Source organism: Neoarthrinium moseri (genome assembly GCF_022829205.1).
Source record: "Neoarthrinium moseri strain CBS 164.80 chromosome Unknown scaffold30_Wmoseri_CBS_16480, whole genome shotgun sequence".
NCBI classification, from domain to species: Eukaryota; Fungi; Ascomycota; class Sordariomycetes; order Amphisphaeriales; family Apiosporaceae; genus Neoarthrinium; species Neoarthrinium moseri.
In genome coordinates this window covers 299,563-324,371 of record NW_026055144.1, presented here as the reverse complement: position 1 = coordinate 324,371, position 24,809 = coordinate 299,563, and the positions used below count along the sequence as shown (strand labels likewise).

Sequence of the window (24,809 nt, the reverse complement as noted above, 5' to 3'; positions counted from 1 at the left end):
GATAGGTGCCCAGGGCTGTGGAAGCCTGACTCCTACCCCGCCGCAGCCTTACTGGCACTGATGACAGACAGCTGAATGCATCGCACCGCGTTCCAAGCATGATGTTCCTCTTTTCTCTTCTTGATACTTCTTACAGTCAACATATGCAACAGCAATCCTCCCAAGACTTGCCAAGTTCACCATGCTTGTTCCATACACTGCCCAAGATATGGGCCAGGACACCACGAGCTCTGACTCGTCTTGGTATGGCGAGCGAATTGTTAGTTGCATTCGAGCTCGACCATCCGTAGCAGAAAGAGTCAGAAATGCGGTAAGAGCCTTTGGAGATGAATCAGGCCCGACTTCAATTAAGCACTATATTCCCTGGAACCGGTTTGCTCAGCCCGTATCTAATTCGTTGATCATTTGTGCTGATGGACCGCCGACAGGATCAACGACCAGCTGATTCGCATCTTGACCACAATGGGCACACAGGATGGCCAAGGGATGACACGTATACAGTCTGTTGCATACCTCCAGTGGGTCCTCAAAGAGCTCGAGTTAGTTGATTCCGAGTTTTATATGGGAGTCGAGTACGTCGAGGCCATCGGTATGCGTCGGCCAGTCCCCACCCCCTCGAAGAGCCGCTTTGACTACGATGCATGGATTTCCTGGGCCGTTGACTTGATATGTGACTGGCCTCAGAACTTATTCCAAGGGGTTTCGGGTGATGATGGCGGTGGCACGAAGTTGGACGAGCCGAGTATGCAGGAGAGCCCCGAGCTTCGTGGCAGGCTCTGTCGCGCTGCTTTACAATTGAAAGCAACTATACCCGGTATGTCTACCAGTACTATTTTGAAAATTTGCCAAGGGCGCTGATTGGGAAGAAAGGGCTCAGAATTGCTCTCCGAAAATCTGATCCCGAATGCGGATGGGCCCTAGTATTGGACAAACTATGGCACGAAGGGCCTCCTACGCAATCCAGCCATGATAATCTCACCGACCCATGGTTCATGCCATTTTATAAAAGGAGTGAGGTCCCAAATGAAGATGAAAAATTTCTGGCGGCGCCTGATAGGTTGCTCTCTCGATCCGAGTATGAGGCTTTGCATGCACGCATAGCGCTTAGTTGGCGTAGATATGAAGGAGGAGGGTGGAGCATCTGAACAGACCATGCCATTCGCTGGAAAAACTTTGCTATCAGTCGTTCAGAGTGTGAGATTCTTGTTTCAATTGCATAACGGACTCATTCTTTCTTGCGCTCACGAATCTACCCCAACCTGACATCGAGATGTTCCTCTAATAAACTTTTTTGTGGAGTAAGATTAAGTCCGAGGCATGGGGTTGAGGAAGACGACATTGTTGTAGCCCTGGAAGGACCAGGCAACAAGTTGTGGAAGCTTAAGCCGTTGAAAGGAAGAATACCGTCTCGAACAGGACCTTCACGTAGACCAATGTATTTAAGGCGAGCTATATCTTATGCAGAATGGTGCTGATCTCTAGTCCTTCAAGCTGATTAAAAATGGTTGTCAAATGGCTGCAAGGCAAAAAGTTAGTGACTATGGTTGAGGCTTTCAGCCAAAAGAAAGAGCATCCGCCAGGGATTGAAACATTCTTCAACCCAGTATCAAACCCTGGAGCCGAGATGTGAGCGATTCCAGGGTTCAAATGTATGCCTTCCTTGGTTGCAACAGGATACAATGGCTAGGTTCAATGTTGATGAGTTTTGGCAGCTAAATGGAAATAATTAGCAACCAGGTCCAGATTCGGATGCAACCAACATAGACGCCCTTGCTTCAATCATGGCTACCGTCCAAAAGCACCGCATATGCGGCATTAAACCAAGTTCGTGTTATTGCTCATGCTACCAAGTATCATCTCTCTTTTCCCTTTCCTATCTGACTTGAATTAGCACCCGCCAGATCATGCCGTGAGGAAACGGCGCACGCTTTACTCAACAGAATACAACAGGGGGAAGGAACCAACCCGCCTGCCTGTATGGATCTGCTAATGTCAATTACCAACATACCCGCCGGTACCTGAGTGCTAATTATCGGGGTGCAGAGTCACCCCATCCCTTACGTCGGAAACTTCATGCGTAGCAGCATATTGGCTGGTTGAGGACTCTTGGCAAGCGGTAAGCCAAACTCGAAAGAGGTGGATTGGGTGTGGACTGGTGTCAACCCTGACCCCGACATCCCGCTGGAGTTTTCTTCACTCAAACTTCCATATACCTCAAAGCCGAATAAGATAGCGCGGTTCGAGAGTTTTCTGCATACCCACCTTGGCAATCATAGGGGCGGAAATGATGTCGTCGCAAGCAGCAGATGGCAGCCACGACATGCAACCCAGCAACTGTAGGCTGGCATTGATAACAGGTGGGCTCTGTTTGGCTGTATTTCTGACGGGAATGGTACGGAAATCCTATCCTCACGCTAGCAACGACCAATGAGATTTTCAGAGTTCCTCAAGCCACCACGCACAGAATACCTTCGAGAGTACCTGCGAAAAAGATATCTGATGTTGAATATAGGACCAAACGATTCTAGCAACTGCCACACCGGTTATCAGCAATGAGTTTCGCGCGCTAGCGGATATAGGGTGGTGGTCCAACGCTTACCTTCTTACTCTGAGCAGCTTCCAACTCTTCTACGGCAAGCTATACAGTCTGTATCCCATCAAAGTTGTCTACCTAGTGGCTATAGGACTGTTCGAGCTTGGGTCTTTGGTTTGTGCCACCGCGCCGAACTCTGTTGCTCTGATCGTGGGTCGGGCAATCGCCGGGTTGGGTGCTGCTGGTATCTTTTCAGGAGGCATACTAATAACCACGAGAATAATCCCCCTTTCTCGTCGCGCGGTTTACCTAGGCATGATGTCGGGTTCATTTGGCCTCGCGGCCATCATTGGTCCATTCTTGGGCGGCGCCTTAACAGATCGTGCCACGTGGAGATGGTGCTTTGGTATTAACCTACCGATCGGCGCAATCACGGTAGTAGTTTGTGCTATATACGTTCGCATACCCTCCGAATCGGCAGAAATATCCGTCTCCACCAGGACCAAGCTGAGCCAAGTTGATGTCCCCGGGACCGTCTTCATGGTTGCGTCGTTGATATGCCTCCTGATAGCACTCCAGTGGGGCGGTTCGGCCTATTCTTGGAGTGACAGCCGGATAATTGCACTTTTCGTTGTCTTCGGGGTTCTCGCAATAGCCTTCATCATCACGCAGACCACTTCAATTACGGGAGCAAAGAGACTCATTTCTTCTGCCTTAGCTCGGAAGCGCGACATTTGGCTTGCAGTCAACTACGCTATGTGCGTGACAGGCGGCGTTTACGTGGTCGTACTCTATCTCCCAGTGTGGTTCCATGATACCCTCGGCTACTCATCACTTGCGTCTGGGACCTTGTTAACGCCTTTGATCGCCAGCTACGTTGTGTCCTCAATCGTTGCCGGTGTCTTCACTAGCGCCATTGGTTACTACAATCCTGGAATGATCATCGGTACGGCCCTTGCAATAGCTGGAGCTACGCTGCTGACAACTATTGATCTCAAAACCTCGATAGCTAGGATAGTTGGCTATCAGATTCTTTATGGATTTGGCATCGGCTTTGGATTTGGTCAACCAAGTTACGTTGTTCAGACAGTCCTCCCTACTGTTGAAGTACCCATCGGCGTGACATTAGTCACATTATTTCAAAACCTCAGCGCATCAATATTCGTGGCTGCGGCACAAAGCATCTTTCAGGGCGAATTGCGATCACGGTTTGGCTCTTTGTCACCGGGCTCAAACGCTTCATTTCTCAACTCGGGTGCTATTGAGTTGATATATTCTCTTCCCCCTGAAGCTCAACAAGAGGCAAAAGAGGCCTATAGCAAGTCGCTGACACTGACGTTCTATATTTCTCTCGCATTGAGTGCTGCATCTATTGTCGGAGCCCTAAGCATCGGATGGGTTTCAATGAAGAGTAGTCACAATCAGGTCCAACGCGAAGAAGAAAGCTAGCAACCTTCAGTACTTGTCAGGGTAACAACAGAGGGCGCGAGACCAGAGAAGTGAACTAACACCAATTGAAGGAACGCTGAGTGATCAAAGAGCGTCTGGACAATAAATTTTGCTAGTGGTTGTGATGGATTCCACTTCATGGAGTCACGTGCGGAAATACGTGACTGCTGAGAGATAGACAAGAGACAAGACAGGCCGTGTTGTAAATACGCCGCTCGGTGTACTATAGAGGCCTGCCATAGAGACCTGCCATCTCCATCCCAAGGATATCACTCATTCTCACCCCAAAGGATTATAATTTGGCGCCTTCTTCTTGTAGATCAATTACTGAAATCGTACATTTGAACGTCACTTAATTGCTTGGTAGATCTCTTGCGAGAGAGGATCTTCAATGCGAGGGTGATACCAAAGCTTATCGGCAAAAACATAGGGTAACGGCCCACCCGACATCTATTCCAGTGGTCGCAGGACCGATCTATGTGCTTTGGTGCTGCTGATTATGGGTAACTTCAGATCCAGAAAAGGAGGCAGTGCATACAGCACCTGACAGTAAATGATTCTGACATCAGCCGACTTGTTACACGGCTAGTCACGTGGCTTAGCCTAACGGCGAGCCACGAATTTACTATGAATAGCTTGAGGCAGGACGGACTGTATGATCTCGTCAAAATTGGATTTCTTAGTAGAGTTTTTTTTCTGACTTGATTCGTCTCTCCACACTTTTGATTACAATCCAATGCACCCAATTACAGCCTCTCATAAATGAAAGTGGATATGCCAAGAAATCCAACTTTGAGAACAGACGAGTATTCCAGGCCTGCACATAGGCTATGCGGCCGCTATGGAGCTACCAAGACCTGATCAACGGCCTGCTGCGCGTTAGCAAACACTAGAGAGGTCCGACCTGACCCATAATAAGCACAGCGCAAACGAAAATTACATGAGAGCTGAAAGCATACCACTAGGAGTTTTTCAAACAGACCTTATGTTCAAACTATTTCTATGAAGTCTTAATGAAATATATGTTAATAGACTGGCTTAAAACGGGATTACGAAGGTTGTGCAAGCATGGATGAGTAAAAATCAAGACAACATTGCACATAGGCTTTGAGAAACCTCACTATGCGATCAATTAGGAGAGATATTAGAAGCTTTGCCCCTGAGTCCTATTCGGACCTTCCTTGTAGGTAGAATCAGCACGAGGCAAGGCTGCCGCAGTTGCTGACCGGTTCAAGGGTGATTTCTCGACACTATCGTCAGCTATATCCAATCTCAAGGTACACACGAGCCGGCGTAACATGGTCAGACTAAGCGTTTATGTAAAGAGAGGTATCCGCTTTAGGCTGCTTGAGAATTATAAATACGGCATCTAACCTGTGACATGAAACCTTCATCTATTCACTTCAACTCACTTTCAAAGCCATCAAACACACTAGACTTATTATCTAATCCATTTCTCCAAGGTACATCCCAATTCAACTCATACAATGAAGTTCTTTCTCAGCCTCTCTATTCTCACCATCGGTGCCACTCTGGGTCTCGCGGCTCCATCTTCTGAGGCCGGTATTTCCACCGTCAATATCGAAAAACGCCAATGCGACCCGCAAAATGCTTCCTGTGGTGTAAGTAATCCATATAATATACCCATAGCGCAGAATGGTTCTTACATAAATCAAATATAGAGATGCAATGGATCCTCTTGCAGGATCGGGCTCTGGAACTATGCCTGCAGCACCGGTAAATGTACCGCTCAGTCCGGGGCGTAAGTCAAGACCCATACCACTATCACATGGATCAATGACTCATATGCTGTATTAGTGGGGATGGAGCATCTTGCGATCGATCGAACTCAGGCTATGTTCGATGCCCTGGCCGAGGATAGATGCTAGCGGTAGAAACTACCTGACTGTTCAGCCGTCACACTGGTGACAAGTTGCGCATATCGTGGTTACGACATTTGACTACCACTTCGGAATAGATAAAAGCAGTCATTGACTTGCGTGACATGGTTGTCAACTGCCGCAATGACCCGGTTGGTATCCAGGCCCAGTCTTGCGACCAGTGTGGCTTATCGTGGAAAGAACGATAGGATAGTCACAATAATGGACACTAAATTAGATCTTTTCTTGAATTTAGCATTGCAATTCTGCAAAGAGTTCTGTGTTTCATGGTTTATATGTGTTTCCCACTTGGCTTCTCAACTTCCACTCAGGAGCCACACAGTTTGCACCGCGCCTATCTTAGACTAGGTCCTAGCCCTGTTCCGTAGATTTGGTTGCGTTTCGCTCCTCTTTTGCTCATACCCTGTAGATTACTTTCCCGCTTGAGATCTGGGAGGCCAATGATCCCGCTGTCTCAGGCCCCTCGGATGATGCCCAAAGCATCGGCCCTGAGTCTCATGGCGTAATTGCGCTCGATACCTCCGGATAGAGCACTGCGGCCTAGCATGCGACGGCGAATTTTTTCGATGGACTGTGGACCGCAACTGGCACCTTCGATACAATATAGATATACCATTTTTGCTCCGTCCCTACTCCCTAATCGCCTGCTAGTCCTGATTCCTCTGTTCCGATCCAAATTCCCCGGTGATTTCCCGGTAGCCTGCCATAGGTTTCCGGCGATATCAAACTTCCCCCTCCGTGGGTTAGTCTGAGAAAATCTATCAATCTACTACGCTACCACAATCAGTCTATGCTCTTTGTCTCTATCCAGCTCCCTGCGCCGCAGGTCGTGGCGAGATTCCGTCAAAATGACTTCGATAGGCTCCCTCCCGGTAGAGATAGTTTTGCAAATTATTCGTCTGGCTATTGAGCCTGGGCCCGAGGCGGTTGGCGTGTGCGCCGCTGTCTCCCGCCAATGGCAGCAACATGTCGAAAGGCAGTCGTTTGCATTGATAAGGCTGAATGCGGATCGTGCGTCAGAGGCCAAGGAGATCCTCACGCCGGCTCGGCAGACCTACGTACGCCACATTAACATGGAAGCCTTACTACCCGAGTATGACGATTCTAAACTCTTCGGGTGTCGTGAAACGGACGAGGAGCAGCAACAGAATAATCGAGCTTTCACGCGCGCGATCATCGCACTGTTCGATTGCTTGAACCGTTGGGACTCTGTGGCGACAGGTACCGGCCAGCCAAGCGTCACATTTGGAACTCTGTGCCTTTTCACCCTCAGATACGACCAACGCAATGGCATCATATCGCGCGCAGCGTTGGAAACATTCGTTTTTGTCGCTGGAAAACGGTGTGAAGGACGAGCTGCCAGCCTTGGGTATGATCACAAGCTTTGTAGACCGTTCACACGTTGTGTCTGCGATACCCAGGCCTCGTCACCGCCAATATTTCCGCCGATATATCGCAGCAAGCGTATTCGGGGTCATCGCATCGAAAATGCCCAATTTGGAGCAAGTGGACTGGACTCTTAACGACGATGAGAACGAGAACGTTTTGCTTCGTCAAAAATTGCGACAAGAATTCGCAACATCACTCATGGACCTCCCGCGGAGTGTCCGCCACTTCCGCCTGTTTTACCCAAATCCTGGTCCCAAAAATGACGATTTCCAGCCGCCTCGTGCTTATCGAAACGGTCTGGTATCGGACCCTTTGAGCATCGCTTTATATGGTATCTCACAGGAATGTGTCACATTCATCCTCGACGGAACCGTAGTATTTGACACAAACATTTTTTTTGGCCACATTCGCTACCATCAAACCCGGATAAGACTCCGTTTTGGTCACGCCTCGAGGAGTTTAACATTAGGAGTAGCAGAGTTTCTCCATCAGGGGCCTGGCTCTTTCATGCAGATCCCTCAGCACCTCGACGTCCAGCACCTTCGCCTCGATCTCATGCCAACAGCCCAGAGGTCCTGAGTGGCGACGACCCAACGTTCTTCTACACCTTGTGGATCATGAGTACTTCAGGGAGCTGTGTTTGGCAGCGGCGCGTGCAGCCGCGCGCATGCCACGGTTGAAACTGATGATGGCCGAGTGGGACCTGGGAATAGCGTGCCAGTTTGGGTACCGAGTTTACGGCGAAGGCACATGCGCTGAATATTGGTCTGAAAGCACTCCTGCTTTTCCATTGACGGCCGAAACGGAGGACGCTTGGCGTGCCGCTGCAAGGGTTCATATCGGCGAGAGTAGCAAGATAAACTTTGATCTGGTAGACCTAGGAGAAAAGCACCCCATGATTTATGGTTGAGCAAGATTCAAAGAGGTTGACTTTAGCTCTCTTGCGGGTTGGGGCCCACTCACTGGAGCATAGCAGACTGGCAGGGAAGGCTGGCAGGGAAGTGTAGATGTTCAGGGGCGTGAAGTGACTCCTGTAAGTGAGAAGGCATCGCGCTCGGAGCTGTCAAGTAGTGCAAGGGTTGCGGCCAACGTGCTTGTCACTTAACAGCACCGAGACATGAGTCCGTATCGGCATACGCTGCCCTTTCAAGACCCTTGGGCAGCGCTGGGGAAATATACAGTGGATCGCCAGCTCCCCGCAGGCGGCGATGACACCAATTAGCGACGCCACAGGCGCCTCGCAGACCCTGCAGGGCTTCCCCAGCTTCCGGGTTGGCCCAGATGTTATCGGGGGGCCGAGGGGATTTTGGAGGCACGTTTAGGTTTGGGGGGATAAGGTAGCCCAACTCACTCACATGTAATTGCAGCCTCGGCTTCTGCAGCTGAGATCCATGAGAGCTCTTGTGCTTGATTTGAGCGCAAGGATAAGATTTTAGTCCAACATGGTTGCAGCTGCGCCGAACAGGGCCCTGTCTTGGCTTCTGGTATAAACCCTGGCATTTTTATGTTCTATAGTGCGTCTGTTGAGACGTTGTCAAATCAATAATCCCGCTCCGAATCTTGGTCACACGACCATGTCTATGGAGGATGGAGACGGTCCGTTTGGGACTTCTGAATCCTTGGCTTCCTATAACAATATTGAATCAAAGTATCTGGGCGTAACCCGGCATTTGATTCAGCTGCTCTTTCCAGCTTTGCCTCAGCCCTCGCAACTCAATCTGTTGTTGAACTAGAATCAGGTACGTGTGCAGTAGTGAACCTGGGCCCCGGGCTTGGAAAATAGAGGAAAGATGATAGGAAGCGGCTAGGCGAGGTGCTAGCGTATTAATATAACCTTGCGCGATAAGAATGCTATTAAGGAAAGACATAATAGAAGGGGCGTCCGTCCGCCCTCCCATAGAGGGGGCTACAATTCAAAAAATACAAAGCCCATTTAGCAAAACATACAACACCGGGTATTCGCTGGTGGTCACCCACCCAACTACTAATCCAGCAATTACCAGCTTATCTATGGGAGAGCGGACGGGATCCCGAGTTTTCTAGTATTTATGGTCGTATGTGACATGAACTTGTGGTAACCAATTTAAGTAGGCGAATGTTAGGTTGATACTAGCTCCTCTGGTAAATGTGTTAGGAAAGCATATTCTTATCGACTTTCAAAACATTATTTAGTAGATCAACTACAAAAGTGAATAGGGTAATTACTCCATTAAAAATGATATTAACGCTTAAACATATTGGGGTTACCTTTTTATATAATATACATACCCAATTACAGTGGAGGGTTTTTTAACGCATTTAACGAAGACCCATCTAGCAAGATATGGGGGACGAGATAATTGGAATATATCAAACGATAAATCAAAAGGAGAGTCATAGAGTAATACACCTACGAGTTTAAATATATACGTATTGCTTGGCGGCCATGCAATTTTCAGCCCAACGTCAACAGTGGACCTCCAGGGTCGAGAACATGTTCGAAATCGATGGGGACATGATAGAAAAGATGACAAACGTCTTTGGCCAGCTCCCAATTCTCCAATACCTGTCAAAACCAACAATAACTTTGGCAAACTATGAGGCTGCAATATACACAGGTCATCTCAACCAAGTACGCGTTGACATCTTCCCTCGGGATGATATGGGAATGTCGGCCGACAATTACCTTGATTACATCCCGATCGCATGGACAACAATCAATGCCGCCAACAATTTCCAGCTTTCTGGTGAGGAAATGTGGGAAATGATGGTGATATCGATGCTGAATTACCAGGTTGATGAATACATGGAATGCGTTGTGGCCCGTCTGGATATATCGAGGTTGCAGGACCTGGAGATGAGTATTGGTACCGAGGTACGAAACACAGGGCCACAAGCTGAATCATCCTTGTCACTCTACTCGACCAAACTCCAGCCGACAAACCTGACACTCCCACGATCCGACCAAAGCTCGCCTCCCAAAGACTTGGAGTCGACAAATGTAGCTGAAGTATTATGCAAATACATCAGACACGTGAAGCAACACAAAGCTCTGCTCCGTAGTCAATTGTCAACTCGAGAGCGCGCACTACACGAACCCGAGAAGTTCCTTTTGGCACACCTGGCGCATAATGCGGATAACGCGGTCTGCTGGGAAATTCTCTCACCCAGCCTCGACGAGGCGATAAGAGTAAAGATGCAGGCATTTATTGGCGTTACAGACCAGTTTGGCCAGATATACGTGGCACGAGATGTTGCTAGCAGACGACAGAAAGAAAAGGGAGCTAGCTATTAGGTAATATGAACTATGTACTTGACTTAGAGATTTAAGCATAAACGCCATTAATATGCGGCGGTTCGACGCGCGTTGCATCTCAGGGCTCTATAGTCAATTGGTGGGAACTCCCCCGCCCCGCTTGGCTGGGCGTCGAGTGTCCACGTACGCAGAATGGAGGGAGTTTCATTTCCACGTGCGAGCCCGGCATTACGAAGCTCGGCTAGCCTTTGGAAGCTTACGTGCGGGCCAATTGTCGTCGCCCGATTTCGAAGAACCTTCCGCTTCTGGCCACAAACGCGTCCGTGCATGACTATACCAAGCCAAGGTCCCGCATTATCGTTGGGCTCGCGACCGTAACTGGCCATTAATTCGACTTGTGGCTTGAATCCGATAAGCATTCAGCCATACAACATACAGGACTGTCATTCGTTGATGCATACACAATCCCGCACACACACCTCTAGTAAACATTCAATGCATATTGGCTCAGGAACCGAGTGCATAACAAACCCGCCTTTGCCGTCGAGAGCCTGAAACACATGTGTTTTTGCGATAGCAGTGGCGACATAATGTACGAGACCTGCCCCATATAGACACTGCACCAACCATCCATCCCCAATTCGAGTGATTCCATATGAATACCGTGGCTGCCACGAGGTCGCTGCCCTCTCGCTTGCTCCTTGGGTCGCAGCCGAGACCTCTGTGAACCCGAAAGCCCGCAGAGCCTCTGCCCACGCTCTGGCGAAATGTCGAGCGGCGATGACTCCGACTACAGCTTGCCAGCGCCGCCGCCGGACGATAAGCATCGACACAACGAGCACAGTGGGGATCTCAGCACAATCGGGCCCGAGGTCGTGGGAGTTTGCTGGATGCTGGTGGCGCTGGCCTTGGTGTTCCTGGCAACTCGGCTCTATGCGAAGTTCTCGGCGCGCCGTGGGATGTGGTGGGACGACCATGTCCTCCTGGCATCGTGGGTGAGTCGATCCAAAGACCCCAACGCTTATAGTTCGCCGTTAATCCGCTGGGCGAATTGTAGCTCATGTTGGTGGCGTATGTAATCACGACGACCTTGTCTGTGACTCGAGGCGGACTAGGAACGCATGACGGGAGCGGGCTCAATGACCTGCCAACTATTCAGTTCCTAACCTCAGTGAGCACCGTGTTCTCTTGCCTTGGCGCCGCGTGGTCAAAGACTTCCTTCGCCATCACCCTGCTGCGCGTCACAGACGGCTTTGTCAAGCTCGGCATCTGGGCTATCATTGTCACGCTTAACATCACCATGGCGTTCAACGCCATACTTCCCTTCATATGGTGCGACCCGCCGATCAAAGGCTGGACACCCTTCGTTCGCGGCACCTGTTGGGATAGGCATGTCGTCATACAGTGCATGATGTATGGGGCTGCCTACTCGGCGGCCATGGATTTTATCCTGGCTATAATACCCTGGGCCGTTATCATGAAATTGAACATGGCTCTCAAGGAGAAACTAGGGGTTGTGGTCTGCATGAGCCTTGCCGTTGTGTACGCCACTTCTGTGTCCTGAAGGAGTTGCCGGGTGCTAATCTGGGATTCCAGCGCTGGCGTGACCTCGATCGTGCGCTGCGTCAACGTGCACCTCCTCTACGAAGAGGACTTCCCCTACGAGTCCGGCAAGCTCGCCATGTGGACCGCGGCAGAGATGTCCGTTACCATCATCGCGGCCTCCATCCCCGTGTTACGAATCCTGATCCGCAACATCGTCACCCACCGGTCGTACTCGCAGTACGGAACTGACGGCCCATTCTACGGCGGCACCCATACGTCGGTCGTCACCAGCTCGAAAAGGGGGTTCAAGAACAACGGAAGCGGCAGCGGGGACGATGCCGACAGCATCGCGAGCCTGGCGCGGCCGAGGCACAACTCCATACACATTTTCAAGTCAGAGACGGTTACGATTGACTACGAGAGGCGGTCAGTGAGCCAGGTCAATGGCCTTGGTCACTTCGGCTTTGAAATGGCGCATGTTACGCCGCAAAGACATAACAGTAGGAACAAATACTAGAAGCACGCGTGTATGTAAAGGAATGACCCGTTTTGAGGGCTACTGATAACCGGATTCATGGGTTTCATTTTCCAGGGACGGCGTTTTGGATTGTATAAGCTTGGGAATGTGATACCAGTTCGTTCTTTGTGGGCCATTATGGAATTGTTCATCGTAGCGTCGTCTCTGTGGTAAAGCCCTGCGGTACCGAAGCATACTCGATCGAGGGCGTTTCACTGGAACTTTGTCAAGATTCTCAACATGAGACAGGTCCAGATAATCTATCCAGGTTCCGAATACTGTCAGTCCACCTGATGAATGGCCTGTTATTGTACATTAAGTCCTCAGATCCATCCATATTTGCCATAATATGTGCACTTCGCTCAACATAATCCACCAAGGCCTTACTGAACGCACATATCCGAGACCTCACCTCCGGACAGCACCTAATCAGTTGTAGTTGCACGCAGTTGGCCAAAGAGACAACTCTCTCCAGAGCCTCACCGCGAGTCTTAATGATTTATTTGAAAAGTTTTTAGTATTTGTTCACGATAAGATCCAGGGTAATATCCACAAGACAGGTGGCGCTACCGCTCAAGCCAACGTGCAATCTCTAATGCCACCCTCTCGGGCTGGTCGAGCATGACCAGATGCCCAGCGTTCGGAATAGCGACAAATTCTTTCAAGCGTTGGCCCAATAGTTCTGATAACTTCATCATCTTATCGTGCGGAATCCATCCATCTGCCTCGCCCCAGAGGATCTTCACATCACAGCCGACATTAGAATAGAGATTATTGTCCAGCAGCTCTGCCGTGTGCTGATCGTCGGACTGCTTGATTTGCCTCACAAAGTTGATCTGCGGGCTCTTATCGTCGCCCGGAAGCCATGGCTCGGCCAGGATATCCTCCCAGCCAGAATTTAGACCTCTCCCAGGTACTCGGGCGCTCTGGATCACAGCACGCAACATACCTTCGAAAACACCACCTGGTAGCTGTTCGAAAACCCCCGGGTTGGCTCTCACCAAGGTATAGAACCCATCGCCCCAGGGCAGGACGCAATTGGTGTCTAACAAGCAGAGGCTCTGGTATTGACACCCTTCGAGGAGATGAGCCCTGAACGAGATGACACCGGCGATATCATGGGCGATAATATGAGGTGCCTTGGACCCGTCCTCCTGAGGAGCGAGCTTCAAGTGCTTGAGCAGCGCCGCAAGGCATTCCCCTTGAGCTCTAACGGAAACGTCGGGCTCGGTGTCGCTACCCGAGCCCCTCGCCTGTGCATTGAAGACGTGCGACTGGCCATAGCCCGGCAGATCGTAAAGAACTATGTCGAATCGGCGTGTGGCGAGCAACGCATCTGCAATGGGCCGGAAGACATCGGAAGACCACGGGGTGCCATGCACGAAAACTACCGTGCTTGTGTTGGGGGGTTGTGAAGGGTGCTGGAGTTTGGCATATCGTACGGCCCAGTTATTCCATTGGAAAGTGTTTGGGAGTTCAAATGAGCTATTCTTAGCCATGGTTTAGATAGGAATGTCTTGGTGGTCGAAGTAATGCAACAGACCAGTTTTGCCGCATGTAAAAATAGACCTTTGCAGTCTTGGATATTGGTCCGGCAAAGAATGGCCACTAGAGTCTATTTCGAGGCGGGTATATATTTTCTGGAATTATTTCTATGTATGACTGGTGCAACCCCAGACAATATGGTGAGGAAGAGAGTCAACATGTTCTCGAAAAGGGCATGAAGTTGAAGGGCGCGGAGTTGACGTCAGTCTTAGCCCTGTAGCAGGGCTTGGCGACTTGGACCCCTATCGCCGATGACATGCCTTGGCAGGGTCGTGAAAGCGCCCCAGCCTCGAGGTGCAAGCAAAAGCAGCGTCTTGGATTGGGCAAACCACGGCGGCCGGAAGACGACAGCGACGGGTTACAGCTGAAGATATCACGACATCGGCCTGTCCGTCGTAAGATGTTCACGAGTCTGGCATGGCACCAACGTGGTGTTGTTTGCTCTGGTGGGTAGCATTGCCATCTATCACGGAAGTGCTCTCTCAAGGGCGTAAGACGACTGTCGCTCTCCCCGCGGAGAGTACGTCGGGCAAAAACGAGCCCTGAATAGCCGACAGGGTTGCCAAGGCTGCGGAATGACTGCTCACGACGAAGCCGACATGACTGAGGACCCTTCCGAATAGCGGTTGGCCGTCGACATTCGGAGTCCAGAGCCGCCCTTTGATTGATGCATTCTGCCTGAGTTCCGAGGCACGCGTGATGGGGCGCCATTCCACCTCCCACTTTGGGCGAGGTTCCAATCTGGGCCAGCTGGGTTAGGGGTCTCGATTGCACCCAGTAGCAGCAGCCAAGCAGGGCCAAGCATGGCGCCAGGCACCACCTTTTTCCCAGTACGGGCGGCCCCCGGGAACCTAAAGGCTGGAAGCGGGGGCGAGAGACGGGCACAAGGGCGGGCATTGCGGTACTTAGAGTCAAGCAATGGCCCAGCAGTGGACTGGCAGCGATCCGCGCGGTGGGCCCCCCACCCTCCAGCCAGGAACTCCAGTAGGGAGCAGTCTACAGATTGACAGAGTGCATACCTACAGGAGGACAGGGAGCCTGTCCCACCGCTGGCAGTTGCCGGCGATCAGCAAGTGGCCATGGATGGTCAAACCCGCCAAGACCACCACCACCTCATTACCGCAACACGACATTACCACCCATCCCGTCGTCTTCGTTTCGCAGGGCCGGCCATCACATTGTTTCTTTTCTTCTTCTGCACAACCAGCTGGTCTTGACCCTTTTGAATTTTCAATACTTAACGACGCCACGCCTCCCGCCTCTGACCCACCCGTCTGTCATCTCGCGCAGCGCCAACTGAGACCTCATCATCCTACTTGACGCACATCGAAGCCAGGCCGCCGCCTCCGCCATATCCGTTGCGCGAATCCCCATCGTCCCGGTCAACCATCTCCAACCTTTCACTTCCAACCTCCAACCCACCCGACGTCCAACCGCACACCGACGCCATGCGCTTCTTCTCCACCCTCGTCGCAGCCCTCGCTGTCGCCCACGGCGCACTCGCCGTCGACCAGCAGAAGTCCGTTATTGTCACGTTTCCCAAGGAGGTTTCGGCCGACGTCGTGGGCCGCGCCATGGACGAGATCCGCAAGGCCGGCGGCATCATCACGCACGAGTACCAGCTGATTAAGTAAGCCGTCCCCCTATGCTGTCACGGTCCTCATCTTGTCTTTGTCTCCCGGCGCTTGACCACGAGGCTTGCACGACAAGATCTCGGACATCGCTCCCATCATTTGGCACCTGTTCGGCAACGCTAACATTCCACCTTCAAGGGGCTTCGCAGCCAAGGCGCCGCAGAAGATCATCGAGTCCGTCTCGGCCTGGAGCACCAGCCAGTACAACGCTGTCTTCGAGGAGGACCAGACCGTCACCATCCACAACAACAAGAACGGCGCCTCTTGAGCGGGAGGAGCCCGGGAAACTTGTCAAACTTGGGAAACCCGAAGGGCGCGGGACGGCCTGTCATGATACCCCCCCATGATTGTTGGTTGCATGCAGACACTTGAAGGCACCATCGCTTGGAACCTAGAGCTGGGAATTGAAAACATGGGATACTGGCGTTTTTATTATGATACTTGATTATTGGGAGCCTGCACATGGCATCAGGACATGTCCTGGAGGGTCGTATAATTGATACTCCATCATACTATTTGATATATTACATGTATTCGCCTTTATACGTTGAGTGTCCAGCTCTGTCAGCACATGCGAAGTGATTGCATGCGCTTGTGAGCACGGTTGACTCCGGGTGGACCAAATGGATCAGAACAAGTCGCCACGTCGTTGTCGTTGTCTCAGGGGAGAGCGGTTGTATGGGTTTCACGTCTGTTCATACTCTGATCCTTGCAAACATGAGCCCCCCATTGCTGCCCTGCCACTTGTTCTTTGCTCTTCATTCCAGCACGAGAGCAACCGTCTCGTCTTACCAGATAAAAAGGTTCGAGGCAGACAGAAACACGCGACATCGAGTATTCGCTAGCGCTCAAGCACCCAATTACTGCTACTCTGAATCTCTAAGGGATCATCTTCAAGATGAATGTTTTCGAAATTCAACACGCCGCGCTGTCATAATGGAGTCCTCGCAACCCAACAGACCACCTTCCGTTACGAATATTGGGATGTTCTTGGCTCTAATGAGCCTCTTAATCTGGTGGTCAGCATTGCCCAGCCTGCATTCCCAATGCATGAACTATGTGCTTTTCCATAATAAAGATCCTTACGTGTTCCAGTCACCAATACCCGTCCTGTTCGGGTGCCAGCAATCTACCAGACCTTACAGGATTTTCCGGTGGTGTTATGCGTCCATAGCGCAGGCACGCTTTCTCCCCAATGCTCTGCAGTTGCTGTTCCAACGAACGTGGCTTTCCTGTTGCGATTACGAGCGGCAGCCCCATAGTCCTCCTTCAGCATGTAAAACATGGAGTGGTACGGCTTTGCTTCGACTGCAGCCTAACCCTTAGAGAGAGTTCTGTGTCAAATGTCACGGTCAAGTCAGCCACCTTCCGATGCGGCAAAATACCCGATACCACGCTCTTTCCTGTCGACACCATATGCTTGATAGTAAATTGAAAGAGCCTTGTTCTTGAAAGGTGGAAACCTTCCGGCGCTGTGGGGCTTAACCCGCTGCGATTGATGTTGGTAGTAAACTGGCTCGCTTGACTGGCGTCACGCTTGGAGAAACAGATTCTCATTTGCTACAGATGCTCATTACAAGGTGTTGGACGTAGTCAAGGTGATGCCGCAACGAGAGCCGCCAGAAATCACAAGTCACGGAGTCTCTGGCTACAGGGAGTTCTCTTTCCGTAAGAAAGAACGCAAAGATGCGGCGTGGAGTAGGACTTCAGTAGTGCCTCTAGGCCAATGAACGCAGAGGCGTGATGGATGATCCAAACTCTAACAAGCGCGCGGCTGTTTTTCTTCTGTCTCCATCACGTGGAATGTTGGGGGAGTATTAAACCGGGCAAAGGGCGATTTTCAAAGCAATTTGCCGTGTTCTATCATTTAATATTGTCTGTATTTCATATTGCACAAATTACCTGCGTTGCCTTCTATCCGTTTCAAGTCTGCGCTTAAGGAGCATGCCTTCCAACAAACCCCGATTGTACATTGCTTTGTATCCTAGCGGCGTTACGAACAACGAGGAACGCAAGTGAGTCCAATGATCATGCACATTTTCTGAACATATCTTGACATTCTAAGATACCACTGGGGCTTCTTGATCGGACCGAAAGCAGAGAGTAAAGAGATTGTGCCAGGCGCACGTTACCATGTTAAGAATTCACCTCTGGGATGGGTATACGAAGAAATTCCACTAGAGAATGTGCGAACAACCAATAGCCTCTTGGCGCGTATCCTCATTGCCAAAATCGAAGACGAGCAGCGTCTTATTGCCCTCCTTCGCCGACTTCCAGTCATCCAGGGCGACTTGAACTGGAGATGTCGCACTTGGATCGCTAACGCCCTAACCGAGATCGCGAAGGACGGAAAGTGTGTTGGCACCGCCGAGCTGAATTGGCAGAGGATCGAGGCGTTCGCCAGACAGTACGTAGGAAACAAGACTGCTAGTGGCCGCTTTCAGTCTGCTGAGGATTTGTTGAAACCGAAGCCAACCTGGGATATGCTTGAAAATAGGGAGAGCGTACCATAGAAGCTAGTAACGCGAATGTCCCCTAAAGGTACTTGTGGCATCAAGCGCCATTCCATGAGGGTCCTATTCACCCCACCATTTATTGCGCACCTCTTCCATGTTAAATTCCTCGGGGCGTGGCCGATCGAGAATCTTGTCAAGCTTGCCTTGCCATTCTGTCCTTATAACGTTGCCAAACCAGGCCGAAGTATATTCCCAGTAATTTGGATACCAACCAGAGAATTCCCAATCGAGTATTCCAACGACCTCACCGTCGCGAACAAGAACATTGAACGGATTTAAATCGCCGTGAGCAAATTTTGGAGGAGACCAAGGCCCATCCTGCTGTCTTATCATCTCCACGAGATCATGCCAATCTTGGTCCTTTTCCCGATCTTTCAGGTCTTCGACAGTCAAGTCTCGTCTGAGCCAGAAGTGAAATTCTTGGATTGTCTTGAACGGACCAAAACGCGGATTTCCACGAGATATGCGGGAATCGTACAACGAGCCACCAACACAGCTTTCCACACCCGTGCCCGGAGGAGGCGCCAGAGAGCGTAGTTCTTGGAAGATCTTTCTTAACTGTGCGAAGACACGCTCAAGTGATTCTTCGGACATGCTTTTCCAAGCTTTTGGTAGTTCTTCGCCCTGAATCCTCTCCATGACGATATACGCTCTGTTCTTGTGCAAAAAAGAGCAATGCACCTTTGGGACAGGAATGTCAGTCTTTTCAGCCAAATATCTCATTGTTGCACCTTCTGTTAGGTGAATTCGACGCCCTGTCTTGACAATTTTGTGTTTCGAAATCGGAATGCATAGGCCATCTCGCGAATAAAGCCTCGCAGTTGTGTGTAATGCTAGTCGTGTCAAAAGACGATGGACAAATGTATTGTTTATGGCGAGATGTTCGGTGCCGTTATGCTGAGTCTCTATGTGATATTCAGGCGGAACATATGAGGACGCCATCGTATCATTGCGCGACAGCCTGGAAGAACGGAAGTTCCCACGATAGATTCAGTGGGCTGCAGATGCAACCAGCAAACTAAGCATTGAGAGTGGTATACAATAGAGGAAGCGGCGTCCTATCGCGAGACGAGCGAGCCCTCTAACGATGCGAACCACTAACACGTGTTACGCGTCAAGAAACCGGAAGCTTGGAGCAATCGATGATCTAGACAGCGTTTGCGCACCCACGAGAGCTGTGACAGCAACATAGAGTCGGCGAAAGAATAGTGCCGTGTAGAGGGTGCAGCTGTCACACTAAAAGGCGCGCGAGAGCATGGGAATTGACTTGAGTTGATCCTTGAGGAGCTACAAAAGAAATGGGCTGATGAGCCTGCTATATAGGGGGTGATCCCCCGGATTAACGTTGTTCCGCTCCTCTATATATCCCTTATATCGTGACAGCAGCGCTAGCAACGCATAGGATGGTGAGTTCCTGGGTAACTTAATGGCGGCATGGTGGAGCTCGAAAACGGCCCTGAGGTTGATCACGTGTACAGTCAAAACAAGCTAACCCAACTCGTACCTTAGGGAAACTAATCCTGCAGGGGCAGCACAAGTAATGGTGCCACGCCCCACTTTATCTATCACATCAGGCGAAGGTTGACTGCCCGCATGTAGCATAATGTTGCTGAAGTGATTGGGTGTGGATGGATATTACCCACTAGGCGAGGTCGACATGGAAACTGGAAGGTCAGGTTTACTAGCTGGTAATATAGCTCGGATCATTCAGCAAGCGAGGCTGCCTGAGGAAAATGGATTGATCTAGGATGCGCGGATGCTGCAAATGCTCAACTGCGTGCAGAGCTGGCCCAGCACCTGATTAGGAGTTGACTTTGGACTGTCGGAAATCCTCTTCACCAAATCGTGATTGTTTGGTATTTGCGCGCAGTATGCTATCAATGATTAATGGAAACCGTTGCCGTGGTATCTCTGAATTTTGCTGAGAACGAATGTCTCCTTGGGCTGGCGTGCTTTGGGCCGGTTGTAAAATATGAAGAATCACGATGAAGGCCCGTTACTTTACCCAAGAGGGACCGATGATCTCATTCCCATCGTCTTCGACGATGGATAGGGAATTCTCCAACATTTCAGGAGTTGAAAAGTCAGTAGACCAAATACCTTTGACAACATGACCGCAGCATGGGCTTCAGTCAGCTGCACCTGAGGGAGAGACTATGTTTACCAACACGGATTTCAGATCAGATTTTGCCCCAGACAGTTAGGAGAAATACATTCCTTTCATCCTTCGGTAGTAAGCCTGTAAACGGGACGTTGGTGGGTAGAAATGTAGACGAAAAACATTGCAACGATCGTGCAAGGTGCGGACTTGGGATGAAAGGCGACGGGATGCACTCGGGCCTTTGATCAACACCATGGGCAAATATGGGCCACCTGAATGAAAACACAGATAATGGTAAAAGATGTTCAATTGGGCAAAGTTGGGCGAGGCCAAACGAAGGGGGGAAATACAAACGGGGGAAAAAAAGAAGAAGTGCAAAAGTTTTGACCTGGCTGGGAGTTGAACCCAGAATCTCTTCTACTGAAAACCTCCCCTGGGTATTAGTTTGATTCGCCCTGAAGATCGCAAGCTCGTTCGAAGGTCTAGTACCATTGAACTACCAGGTCGAATATCAGGTTTCATAATTTGGTTTACATATCAGGGGGGCGGGTGCGCAAACGGAATGCGAGGGTGCCTGGACAATGGAAGGTGCCTGAGCAACCGATGATGTCTGAACAATCCCGAGTCCCCGAACAATCAACACACCGAAGAGAATACCGTATGCGATTCTGTGGTACCTTATCACCAACCCGGTCGGTAGGCTCATGAATTGCTGTACTTACGATCTGCGCTGAACTGAGGGAGTCCCTGAGATCGACTCATCTCGTCTTCTATACTCTCCCGACCCCACCTTTTCATCTTCCGCTTGCACTCCTGGGATCGGAGGGAGCTATATTTCCCAGAGCTCCAACTCATGATTGCTTTTGTCCACTGCTTCGAAAACAGGCCCAAGTATTAGACCTGTATCAGACAAGTAATAGCGGCGCTCATAACGATACTGCTGCTCAACGTCTATCGGGGTAATATGTAACGGCAGTAATGATGGAGGCGAATATTGCGTCAATCTAGTCAACACCGGGTTATGTCTAACGGCCGAAATCATACTCTATGGGAATTTGAAATTGGTGACCGTGTCAATTTTGGTCTCACCGTGAGAAACGAGGACGTTGGCTCCCAGGATATAAGCTTTGTACGACGGCTTGGATCACACGAGTCCCAAATTAATACAAAACCGTAAATTTTACATGTTCAGTATTAGCCTTCATCGAGTTAATGCGCTCTAACAGACTCTTGAGCACTGACACATTCCTTGCCTTTAACATCTCCACCCTACATCTGCAACATCAACAGCTACATTGGCCCTCAACCTCATAACCGTCGTCACTCTCGTTCAGATAAACCGACGAACTGAGCCATCCAGCCGATTGCGTGGTTTAAACTGAGAAATACTATCTGCAGGTGATATCATGTTGTCTACTTGGTTAACACGCTGCCTTCTCAGGTGCACAGCTCCTCGGCCGCCGGTGCCTGTTTTGCCCAGCTCTGAGTCTCCAACTGCTATTTCGACACCAGAGGCCGAGAAATCACAGGAGGCTCAGGATATACTGAAACCCCCACAGCTACAGAAACCGCAGGCACCAGACTTGGGGCTCCTCCCAGCTGAACTCATCCTCCTCGTGTCCGAACTCCTCCCGGCTGCTGATGCTGTTTGCCTCGCTCTGACGTGCAAACGCATGTGCTATATATCTGATGTTCAGAACCTGGCGCGCCGCCTCGACTTCGATGCCACGGAAACCCTGCTTGGGCGCCTAGAAAGGGATATGACCGGTGTCAGTTATTGCGCTATCGAGCAGAAGCTTGCACGATTTGACACCCGCATGTCGACATGGCTGCCTGTTCACTTTCACCTGCATACACTCTACAAGCCTAGACAACTGCCTGCTGTGGGTTTCGCATCAGGCCACTACTTCCTTCCCTGGTGTGCAGCCCGTGTGGCAACCAATTACCAAATTCTTGGCCCGCGACGTGGGCTCCCTGCTTCTTTTCTGGCATACACGTACGAACCCCCGCCCCAGGAGCATGGGATATGCCGGAAAGAGGCTTGGGCAGCGAGTCTGTGGATAGCTTCAGAAGTTTCAAACAATCCGTCTAACCTTAGGTCCAGCACTTTTTGGCACCAAATCAATACGCATCGGCTCAATGTCATCTCCAATTACTTGCTTCACGGTGTGTTGAAACTTCGCAGAGATGGTCACTGGGTGAGATACATACGGATCTGGCTGATATTCCTGCTATCTGGTGTATGGCATGTAGCTATCGATTTCTCTTCAGGTAATTGCACCGAGGTTATTTCTGTCGGATCAGAGTCTTAACATATTTCAGGCAAAGCGATTCGAGAATCTGGAGCAATTGGGTTCTTCTCTATTCAACCTTTAGGGATCATTATCGAAGATTTTGTTCTCTCGCCCTACAATGTCATTCCTGGACCCAAAATAAATCGACCTCCTGTTTTGATTCAGCGTTGTCTGGGGTTCGCCTGGGTTTGTTTGTGAATGGCATGGACGGCACCGGCATACCTCTATCCTATCATGGACAAGACTAGGTTGGATGACGACGGAGTGGTACCAGTCAGTATGATTGCGCTTTTCAAGCATAAGTTCAGTTGAGCCATGTACGAGTGCTATCCTCTGGTGTAATCTAGACTAATCCTCAGGCGAAGGCTTGACGCGGGCCTCCTGTCACCGACACTTATGCATTATTAGTTTCTCGCTCTGTGGGAAACACTATGCCGCACAAGCCATCTCGATTCAATAATGCTTTCAGCACAGAGCTTGGATAGTCGCGTCGTGAATGACGGCCAGCCACTAGAGACTGTGCTAGGCCGAAGATGATGATACACGAGAGTTGTTGCTCTTATGCATCACTTTTTGCGACGAAATCAGCTCGCGATATATAGCATAAAGGTGTGCACAAGAAGTTGAATAATAATTCCATCGTGACATGGTTACTCCGTACCGTGAGGCGTAATTGAAGAGCTAAGCAATATAGATTTAGCAAAGATCAGGTAAACTACTCATATTGGGCATCGCCAGTCCCACGCAAACTTACATATACACACAGTTTTATTACGCCCAAGCTAATTTTTAAAAAGCATAATAATAATAGCCTAGCAATACATTATGTGACCAGTCCCCCTCCGGCCTACGATAGATCTATCGATTATACCGTCACCCTCAGTATTTGACCGCCGTATGCCTGATTGTTAATTTTCATCCCACCCGTAGAAATATAAATGTACTGGCCATCATTGGTCGTCACTACTGAAGTAGGTTCCATGACAGTTGTGGTGTTGGGGTGGCCACCAACAAAGGCTGTCTGAACACCATCTGGGGTGACCTTGGTGACAGCCCATGAGTGCAAAGAGATGTGAGCATTGCCCCTGGAATCAATGGCGAAGTCGTCATACACGTTGCCCGCGAGGGTGATACTTTAGTCATTCTGTACAATGATCTCGATATCGCCAATCTTGTTGCCACTCTTGTCGACCTTGAAACGGGCAAACGTGCCCCTTGCTGAGTTGATGAAACAGAGGCAGTCGTCGATGATCCCGAGTCCGTTGGCGCCCAGTGGAATAAAGTTGACAGGGTTGCTATCGAGGCCGAGTTCGTCGTCGGCCACGACAACGTCAACCGCCCTAGTCTGGGTGTTGATGCGCCAAATCCGACCACCGATCGAATCCGCGCTGAGGACAATGTGGGGTTTTCTGCGTATGACAGCCATGCCATTCAGCATCTGTGTTTTAGGAACTGAAATCTCATCGAGAACAGTCCCGTGACCGGTCATGAGATTCAATGATATAATATACACTCATGGACCCCAACTTAAAGTGAAAGGGAGAGTGCAAACCACCACTAATGGCGTGTAGTCCACCACCAAGTGGTGCAATACCGGTTTGTCCCGTGCTTCCCTTCAGGGAGACAAATGTCTGGACTCCTGACTCTGGCTTCTCAAGGTCGAGAATCAATACGCCGCCCTGATTAGAATTGCGCATGATGCCTTAGGAGGAGGTGTCCATTGGGAAGGACGTGGAAGTTCTCGATAAAGGTACTATCAGAGAACTCGGACATCTGCTTTGTGCCTTGCCGTTCCTTGATTGGATTAGCCGAGATCCACGCATAAAGCCTAAGAAAGATTGGGTTGAATAGGTGCATCTTGGCCAGAACTATCCAGACACACGAAGATGGAAGAACGATAGGTGCAGGGTCGACATTGGATAGAGTGCGTAACTTGAGAAGAGAGAGCGATGAAAATCGACTAGAACGGATATCACCTGCTCCTTGTAGAAGCCAGAGTTTGAACCCTTGCTTATTGGTGTCTTTCTACGTGCTAAGCACAGCGAGTCTTAACGTCAACCTCACCATTGTGATTTCTTGCATCAGTATATAGCTCCTCTCCAGCCAGGCCTTCTTTCAAGGTATTGATCTTGGTCTTTTACTGCGGCGAA

General features: G+C 50.2%; 11 protein-coding genes across 11 annotated transcripts; 8 read left to right on the top strand and 3 right to left on the bottom strand.

The window, feature by feature from the left end:
- Positions 1–181: 181 nt before the first annotated feature.
- Positions 182–1,145, top strand: JN550_007716 (uncharacterized protein; the record flags this gene model as incomplete). The annotated part of the gene is made up of 3 exons (XM_049319597.1): positions 182–243; positions 429–814; positions 871–1,145. 3 exons carry the CDS (start codon positions 182–184, stop codon positions 1,143–1,145), a joined length of 723 nt encoding a protein of 240 aa, XP_049170373.1.
- A 1,706-nt stretch (positions 1,146–2,851) lies between these two features.
- On the top strand, positions 2,852–3,982 carry JN550_007715 (uncharacterized protein; the record flags this gene model as incomplete). Its single annotated transcript, XM_049319596.1, has 1 exon — positions 2,852–3,982. One exon carries the CDS (start codon positions 2,852–2,854, stop codon positions 3,980–3,982), a length of 1,131 nt encoding a protein of 376 aa, XP_049170372.1.
- Positions 3,983–6,731: 2,749 nt separating this feature from the next.
- JN550_007714 (uncharacterized protein) lies at positions 6,732–7,851 on the top strand (the record flags this gene model as incomplete). Its single annotated transcript, XM_049319595.1, has 2 exons — positions 6,732–7,252; positions 7,305–7,851. 2 exons carry the CDS (start codon positions 6,732–6,734, stop codon positions 7,849–7,851), a joined length of 1,068 nt encoding a protein of 355 aa, XP_049170371.1.
- A 1,846-nt stretch (positions 7,852–9,697) lies between these two features.
- JN550_007713 (uncharacterized protein) lies at positions 9,698–10,546 on the top strand (the record flags this gene model as incomplete). The annotated part of the gene is made up of 1 exon (XM_049319594.1): positions 9,698–10,546. One exon carries the CDS (start codon positions 9,698–9,700, stop codon positions 10,544–10,546), a length of 849 nt encoding a protein of 282 aa, XP_049170370.1.
- A 728-nt stretch (positions 10,547–11,274) lies between these two features.
- On the top strand, positions 11,275–12,569 carry JN550_007712 (uncharacterized protein; the record flags this gene model as incomplete). The annotated part of the gene is made up of 3 exons (XM_049319593.1): positions 11,275–11,502; positions 11,565–12,049; positions 12,104–12,569. 3 exons carry the CDS (start codon positions 11,275–11,277, stop codon positions 12,567–12,569), a joined length of 1,179 nt encoding a protein of 392 aa, XP_049170369.1.
- Positions 12,570–13,135: 566 nt separating this feature from the next.
- JN550_007711 (uncharacterized protein) lies at positions 13,136–14,068 on the bottom strand (the record flags this gene model as incomplete). Its single annotated transcript, XM_049319592.1, has 1 exon — positions 13,136–14,068. One exon carries the CDS (start codon positions 14,066–14,068, stop codon positions 13,136–13,138), a length of 933 nt encoding a protein of 310 aa, XP_049170368.1.
- A 1,494-nt stretch (positions 14,069–15,562) lies between these two features.
- Positions 15,563–16,016, top strand: JN550_007710 (uncharacterized protein; the record flags this gene model as incomplete). The annotated part of the gene is made up of 2 exons (XM_049319590.1): positions 15,563–15,744; positions 15,887–16,016. 2 exons carry the CDS (start codon positions 15,563–15,565, stop codon positions 16,014–16,016), a joined length of 312 nt encoding a protein of 103 aa, XP_049170367.1.
- Positions 16,017–17,692: 1,676 nt separating this feature from the next.
- On the top strand, positions 17,693–18,261 carry JN550_007709 (uncharacterized protein; the record flags this gene model as incomplete). The annotated part of the gene is made up of 2 exons (XM_049319589.1): positions 17,693–17,763; positions 17,814–18,261. 2 exons carry the CDS (start codon positions 17,693–17,695, stop codon positions 18,259–18,261), a joined length of 519 nt encoding a protein of 172 aa, XP_049170366.1.
- Positions 18,262–18,324: 63 nt separating this feature from the next.
- On the bottom strand, positions 18,325–18,903 carry JN550_007708 (uncharacterized protein; the record flags this gene model as incomplete). The annotated part of the gene is made up of 1 exon (XM_049319588.1): positions 18,325–18,903. One exon carries the CDS (start codon positions 18,901–18,903, stop codon positions 18,325–18,327), a length of 579 nt encoding a protein of 192 aa, XP_049170365.1.
- Positions 18,904–21,771: 2,868 nt separating this feature from the next.
- Positions 21,772–22,677, top strand: JN550_007707 (uncharacterized protein; the record flags this gene model as incomplete). The annotated part of the gene is made up of 1 exon (XM_049319587.1): positions 21,772–22,677. One exon carries the CDS (start codon positions 21,772–21,774, stop codon positions 22,675–22,677), a length of 906 nt encoding a protein of 301 aa, XP_049170364.1.
- A 1,117-nt stretch (positions 22,678–23,794) lies between these two features.
- On the bottom strand, positions 23,795–24,356 carry JN550_007706 (uncharacterized protein; the record flags this gene model as incomplete). Its single annotated transcript, XM_049319586.1, has 2 exons — positions 23,795–24,097; positions 24,171–24,356. 2 exons carry the CDS (start codon positions 24,354–24,356, stop codon positions 23,795–23,797), a joined length of 489 nt encoding a protein of 162 aa, XP_049170363.1.
- Between the last annotated feature and the right edge of the window lie 453 nt (positions 24,357–24,809).